General features: G+C 53.3%; 1 protein-coding gene across 4 annotated transcripts in view; it reads left to right on the top strand.

Moving 5' to 3' along the window:
• LOC147255279 (protein NDRG3-like) overlaps window positions 1-7,500 on the top strand; it is a 30,996-nt gene that overhangs the window by 2,371 nt on the left and 21,125 nt on the right. Inside the window, exons 2-5 of one of the 4 annotated variants that reach the window (XM_086212882.1) lie at window positions 1,377-1,614; window positions 1,737-1,926; window positions 2,395-2,578; window positions 3,643-3,726. In XM_086212882.1, coding sequence (XP_086069008.1) covers window positions 2,468-2,578; window positions 3,643-3,726 — 195 coding nt within the window. In that variant the 5' untranslated portion in view covers window positions 1,377-1,614; window positions 1,737-1,926; window positions 2,395-2,467. Of the gene's footprint in view, window positions 1-1,376; window positions 1,615-1,736; window positions 2,579-3,642; window positions 3,727-7,500 lie in introns of all 4 variants that reach the window. The other 3 variants (XM_086212884.1, XM_086212883.1, XM_086212885.1) reach the window with 3 other exon arrangements.

The following is a 7,500-nucleotide window of genomic DNA, read 5'->3' as shown; positions in this document are numbered from 1 at the left end:
GACCAGAGCACTCCGCTCCCAGAATGCAGGTCTGTTAGTGATTCCCAGTATCAATAAAAACAGACTGGGAAGTAGAGCCTTCAGGTACCGGTTCCTCTACTGTGGAACCAGCATCTCTCCATGGGTCAGAGAGGCAGACACTCTGACTACTTTTAAGTCCAGGCTTAAGACTTTCCTTTATGACAGAGCCTTCAGTTAGGACTGGTTCAGGTAGCTCTGAACCATTGATAGCTATGCTGCTACAGGCTTAGACTGCTGGGGGACACATCAGGTTACATGGAGCCCTTCCCTCCTCTCCTCTCCTCTCCCCCTCTCTCCTCCTCTCCTCTCCTCTCCCCCTCTCTCCTCCTCTCCTCTCCTCTCCCCCTCTCTCCTCCTCTCCTCTCCCCTCCCCTCCCCTCCTCTCCCCTCCCCTCCCCTCCCCTCCTCTCCTCTCCCCTCCCCTCCCCTCCCCTCCCCTCCTCTCCTCTCCCCTCCCCTCCCCTCCTCTCCTCTCCCCTCCCCTCCTCTGCTCTCCTCTCCTCTCCCCTCCCCTCCCCATGAACCAGTCTACCATCCAGTCCCCCATCAAACTGGCTTGCTCTCCCTGCCTCCCCTTCCATGAACCAGTCTACCATCCAGTCCCCCATCAAACTGGCTTGCTCTCCCTGCCTCCCCTTCCATGAACCAGTCTACCATCCAGTCCCCCATCAAGCTGGCTTGCTCTCCCTGCCTCCCCTCCCATGAACCAGTCTACCATCCAGTCCTCCATCAAGCTGGCTTGCTCTCCCTGCCTCCCCTCCCATGAACCAGTCTACCATCCAGTCCTCCATCAAGCTGGCTTGCTCTCCCTGCCTCCCCTCCCATGAACCAGTCTACCATCCAGTCCCCCATCAAGCTGGCTTGCTCTCCCTGCCTCCCCTTCCATGAACCAGTCTACCATCCAGTCCCCCATCAAGCTGGCTTGCTCTCCCTGCCTCTCCTTCCATGAACCAGTCTACCATCCAGTCCTCCATCAAGCTGGCTTGCTCTCCCTGCCTCCCCTCCCATGAACCAGTCTACCATCCAGTCCTCCATCAAGCTGGCTTGCTCTCCCTGCCTCCCCTCCCATGAACCAGTCTACCATCCAGTCCTCCATCAAGCTGGCTTGCTCTCCCTGCCTCTCCTTCCATGAACCAGTCTACCATCCAGTCCCCCATCAAGCTGGCTTGCTCTCCCTGCCTCCCCTTCCAGAAGCTTCCTTCTTCAACTGTTATTAACATTTCCATGTTTCCTACATTCTGTGTTATAAACTGTTTTCTTGTCTGTAACAACATCTACTGCACGTCTGTCCCTCCTGGTGAGGGATCCTCCTCCCCTCCTCACCCTGAGGTTTCTCCCATTTTTCCCTGTTCAAGGTTTTCTATGGAGTTTCTCCTCAGTCGATGTGAGGCTCTGAGGGCAGAGGATGTTGTTATGATGCCATGAAGCCTGGAGACAAACTGGTGGTGAAAACAGGCCACAAAGAAAACTGCCTTGGCTTACGGTGGAGTATCAGGCTGATTACTCAGCTGCTAATGAGCTCAGTATTGATGCTGATGTGGACTGGAGGGACCTGTGTCTCTTCTAGTCCAGCGGGTCCAGGTCTTTGATGAGGTGGGACATGGGGTTGTGTGGGACTGTCACATGTTCTATCAGGTCCTCTCTGAGCTGCAGATTTTTACTGATTCACCAGTGAACCAGCAAAGACCCACCCCTCTCTTGCCTATGATTGACAGATTGCCGTGGAATCGCATCCTGGTTGACAGCAGCTGAGTGTTGGTGCAGCAGGAGTCCAGGTAGAAGCTGGCGGGACCAGGCAGACCAGCGTCACAGTCATGACGCAGCTTGTTCTGCTACACAGACATGAGCCCAGTCACGTCTCATATTTCTGTGTTCGTCATCCAAGAATCCCACCAACACTTTGTGGTGAACCTTATTAGCTATTATTTATTTAGGATATTTACTATTTTTAATGTTCTAATTCTGTTAGGCCCTGACTATTCTTGGTTACTGCATTAGTTTGCCACGCTTTTATCTTTACATTAAAGTCATAAAACATAGAGAAATGATTTTGATTCAACTGAATGATAACATGGACAATTGATTGTCCACCAGATTGTTTCACTGTGACCTTCCTTCATGTCAACACCAACCCTCCAGCTGGGAAGACGAAACCATTTGCTGTTCACACACACACACACACACACACACACACACACACACACACACACACACACACACACACACACACACGGAAAATCTGAACAGCTATGGGGTCCATCAGTGTAGCTAAGAACATCCAGGCTCAGGTACAGTCCTGAGGCTTGAGTTAGCCTCAGCCCCCGTGCAGGTTTATCAGGTGAGCCCACCTGGCTCCAACTGATGTTGTTCCAGCCTCACCTGTTCACCAGCATCTCAGGTGCTCCCCCAGGGAAGATAGCAAGCCTCGACCAGTCAAGTGTTGAAAATGGCTCAGAAGGGGGAAGGAGAGAGAGCAGACTCATGGAGCTGTAAAGTGCTACAAGGACCAAAGACCCCGTCAGGGAACCGGGGCCACCAAGGACAGGAAGACGGCCTGGTAGGGTATTAGTGGCAGACTGAATGAGTTGGGGAGTCAAGCACCCATATTGAAGTACTACTGAAGTACTCAGCATGTACACATCAAAGGCTCAATATGACCCCTCCAGAAAATATTGGTCATTGACTCAATCCATCAGTTCAGTGGAAGATCACTATTAAGAGCCTGCAGTTGATTGGCAGTTATCTATCGATATTAATCAGTCGTCTTTTCAGTACTCGCTCACAGAGATGCTGCTCATCTGGCTGCCTGGGAGTTGGTTGGCTGGGATTTTCAGTTTATATGAACAGGAGTGGGAGGGGCCTCTAGGGGTTGAGAACGGATGGTGGGAGGGGCCTGTGGGTTGAGTATGGGGGAGTGGTAGGGGCTACCAGCCTATGTCACCATGGTTACCAGACAGCTTCACATGATGAGACGTGACTGCTATTTCTGTTCCTTTAATCCAAAGCTTAGGTGGACATGTCAGGTGTCTGCAGGTTTCCATGGCTACCATTGTGGGTCACTCACTCCCGCTAATATTAGCCAGACATGGTCACATGAGCCAGGATTCTCTTGGCCTGCTGGGTGGGTTTCGCCTCAGTCGGTTTGACACATTTTTCAGATAAAAATGACAGATTTCCTATGTGTTTTCAGTCCATAATGTAAACATAGTAACCTAAAGCTGAGGGTAACCCAGGGTTAATATTGACTCTTGGCATAAGCGGTTATATAATATCAGCATCTGTTCAAGAAGATCCAGTATGGTGCTGCCATGGAGACAGCTCTGCCTCCACCAGTACAGTGTGCAGCCTTTCAGCCGCTGAATTCAACCGCTCTGATATCCTTCAGTTGGCGTGTTTGAGCTTGAGAAAGAGAAGACAAAAGACATGGAATAGTAACCATGGAAACAGCATGGCTGTCCTCTATGCTGCTGGTTGTTTCTTGTTGTGATGGCTGCTTTTGTGACATGGAATGTGACACTCAAGTAGTGGGGAGCAGTGACAACAAGATCAGTGGGCTTTTTATCAGGTGATGAGGCTCCTGTTGCTTCCCTGACATTGTCTGTCTGTCTGTCTGTCTGTCAGCTTGATCAACTGTTACACATCGCCAGGATGGAGGAGCTACATGACGTCCAGCTGACTGAGATCAAACCACTTCTCACTGGACAGGTGAGGGGGCGGGGCTTATGCCACTGAAAAAGTAGTTGAGGATGAACAGCAGCAGTCAGAAGAAAATGCAACACCTGGCAGCAAAACCAGCCCTGGGTTCTACTTCAGGGGCTTCAGGTGTCTGATGGTGTCTTCTTTACTTCAGCTTAGACAGAAACAGCTTCAGCTGGTTTGAAACCAACTGAGCCACCCAGCTCGTCCGCTCGTACCAAGTCCATCTTTGCAAAATTAGGTTATTGGGATTGTTCATCAATACATCTGTTTCCTATCAGATATCTGGATCCAACCAGGGCCTATCAGAATGCACTGCTATATAATGAAAGCTGTGGCTAAGTGGAAAGAAATGTTGACAGTAATGTTTAGAAGCCTGTTGGTGTTCATCTGATCAGGAAATCCCACATCACATAATCTGGGCTCAGCATGTTGTCCTGCATGACGATGACAAGTGTGCTACTGTCAGTTCAGATTACACAGAGTCCACTTTGTGCTGAAAAACCCTAATTTAAAAAGTACATTTTTATCTGTTTTTTTCCCAAAAAATAACAATTTTTGATCAAACCAAGTGTTAAAAAAGTGTTGTCGTTGTCGTCCTCCGCTTTATCCGGTGGGTCCGGGTCGCGGGGGCAGCAGCCTCAGCAAGGAAGCCCAGACACTCCCCAGCAACTTCCACCAGCTCTTCTGGGGGAATACCGAGGCGTTCCCAGGCCAGCCGAGAGATATTATCCCTCCAGCGTGTCCTGGGTCGGCCTCGGAGCCTCCTCCTGGTTGGGCATGCCTGGAAAACCTCCCGAGGGAGGCGTCCAGGAGACGTCCTCACCAGATGCCTGAACCACCTCCACTGACTCCTCTACCTGGAGGAGCAGCAGCTCTACTCTGAGTCCCTCCTGAAGGACGGAGCTTCTCACCCTGTCTCTAAGGGAGAGCCCAGCCTCCCTGAGGAGGAAACTCATTTCAGCCGCTTGTATTCAGGATCTTGTTCTTTCAGTCATTACCCAGAGCTCATGACCACAGGTGAGGGGTGGAACGTAGATTGACAGGTAAATGGAGAGCCTCACCTTCTGGCTAAGCTCCCTCTTCACCACAACAGACTGGTTTAGCACCTGCATCACTGCAGACGCCGCCCCAATCCGCCTGTCAATCTCCTGCTCCATCCTACCCTCACTCGTGAACAAGACCCTGGGATAATTAAACACCTCCACCTGAGGTAAGACCTCCCCCCCGACCCGGAGTGGGCAAACCACCCTTTTCTGGCTGAGGACCATGGCCTCAGACTTGGAGGTGCTGATTCTCATGCCAGCCGCTTCACATTCGGCTGCAAACTGCCCCAGCAAGAGCTGGAGGTCGTGGCCTGATGGAGCTAAGAGGACCACCTCATCCGCAAACAGCAGAGAAGACACCCTCCCGCCACTGAACTCGACCCCCTCCACCACCTGGCTGCGCCTAGAAATTCTGTCCATAAAAGTTATGAACAGAACCGGTGACAAAGGGCAGCCTTGGCGTAGTCCAACCCTCACTCGGAACAAGTCCGACTTACTACCGGCCAAGTGGACCAGACTCTTGCTCCTCCCATAGAATGACCGAATGGCCCTTTGTAAAGAGCCATCCACCCCATACTCCTGGAGTACCCGGGAACATGGTCATAAGCCTTCTCCAGGTCCACAAAACACGTGTGGACTGGTTGGGCAAACTCCCATGCCCCCTCCAGCACCCTAGTGAGGGTGAAGAGCTGATCCACGGTTCCATGGCCAGGACGAAAACCACACTGCTCCTCCTCAATCTGAGGTTCGACTATCGCCCTGAACCTCCTCTCCAGTACCCTGGCATAGACCTTACCAGGGAGGCTGAGGAGTGTGATCCCCCGATAGTTGGAACACACCCTCTGGTCTCCTTTCTTAAAGACGGGGACCACCACCCTGGTCTGCCACTCCAAAGGCACTGCCCCCATGTCCACGCAATGTTGCAGAGACTTGTCAGCCAGGACAGCCCCACGACATCCAGAGCCTTGAGATACCCAGGGCGGATCTCATCCACCCCCGGGGCCCTGTCACCGCGGAGTTGCTTAACTGCCTCGGCGACTTCTGCCCCGGAGATTGGACGACCCCCCCAAAGCACTCCCCAAACTCTGTCTCCTCCATGGAGTACGTGTTGGTGGGATTGAAGAGTTCCTCAAGGTATTCCTTCCACCGCCCAATTATCTCCCCAGTTGACGTCAGCAGCCTCCCGTCCCCACTGTAAACAGTGAGGGCAAGTTGCCGCCTTCCTCCCCTGAGGCGACGGATGGTTTGCCAGAAACTTTTCGGAGCCGAACGATAGTCTTTCTCCATGGCCTCACTGAACTCCTCCCACACCCGGGTTCTTGCCTTGGCGACCGCCATAGCTGCGCACCGTTTGGCCTGCCAGTACCGGTCAGCTGCCTCTGGAGACCCACAGACCAACTATGCCCTGTAAGCATCCTTCTTCAGCCTGACGGCTCCCCTCACCTCTGGTGTCCACCAGCAGGTTCGAGGACTACCGCCACGACCGGCCCCAGCAGTCTTGTGGCCACAGCTCACAGCAGCTGCCTCGACAATGGCAGAGCGGAACATGGCCCATTTGGACTCAATGTCCCCCACCGCCCCCGGGATGTGGTCAAAGCTCTGCCGGAGGTGGGAGTTAAAGATGGTTCTGACTGGTTCTTCTGCCAGGCATTCCCAGCAAACCCTCACTACTCGTTTGGACCTGCTGGGTCTGCGTGGTGTCTTCCCCTGCCACCTGATCCAACTAACCACCAGATGGTCATCAGTTGACAGCTCAGCTCCTCTCTTCACCTGAGTGTCCAGAACGTGCGGTCGCAGGTCAAGTGATACAACTATAAAATCGATCATAGACCTGCGACCTAGGATGTCCTGGTACCCCGTGCACCGGTGGGCATCCTTATGTTCAAACATGGTGTTCGCTGTGGACAAACTGCGACTTGCACAGAAGTCCAAAAACTGAACACCACTCGGGTTCACGTCGGGCCTGCCGTTCCTCCCAATCACGCCTTTCCAGGTCATGCTGTCATTGCCCATGTGAGCGTTGAAGTCTCCCAGTAGGACAATGGAGTCCCCAGCCGGGGCACCATCTAGTACCCTTCCCAAGGACTCCAAAAAGGGTGGATACTCTGAACTGGTGTTCGGCGTATACGCACAGACCACCGTCAGGACCCGTTCCCTGACCTGAAGGCGCAGGATAGCAACCCTTTCGTCCACCGGGGTAAACCCCAACGTACAGGCAGAGAGTCTAGGGGCAACCAAAAAGCCCACCCCTGCCCTCCGCCTCTCACCTGGAGCAACTCCAACAAAAGAAAAAGTCCAACCCCTCTTAAGGACTTGGCTTCTGGACCCAGAGCTATGTGTCGAGGTGAGGCCGATTATATCTAGCCGGAAATGCTCAACCTCTCCTCCACCAGCTCCAGCTCCTTCCCCACCAGAGAGGTTAATGTTTCATGTCCTAAAAGCCAGCTTCCATGCCTGGGGTTCAGACAGTCGAGGCCCCCGCCTTGAACTGCCACCCAAGCCACATTGCACCAGACCCCTCTGGTTCCTCCTTTGGGCGGTGAGTCCAAGGGAGGACGTGCTCGTGCCTCCTTTTCGGGCTAAGCACAGACGGGCCCCACGAGCCAAGGCCCAGCCACCAGGCACTCGCCTTTGAGCCCCTACCCCAGGCCTGGCTCCAGGGCGGGGACCCGGTGCCCCTGCGGGCAGGGTACACGTAGCACTTGCTGGTTTTTCCATGAGGGGTCTGTTGAACCGT

Source organism: Aulostomus chinensis, chromosome 9 (genome assembly GCF_037954235.1).
Source record: "Aulostomus chinensis isolate RoL2024-O1b breed Wild chromosome 9, RoL_Achi_v1.0, whole genome shotgun sequence".
NCBI classification, from domain to species: Eukaryota; Metazoa; Chordata; class Actinopteri; order Syngnathiformes; family Aulostomidae; genus Aulostomus; species Aulostomus chinensis.
Note: the sequence above shows the minus strand (reverse complement) of the source record. Positions and strands in the feature narration are given on the sequence as shown.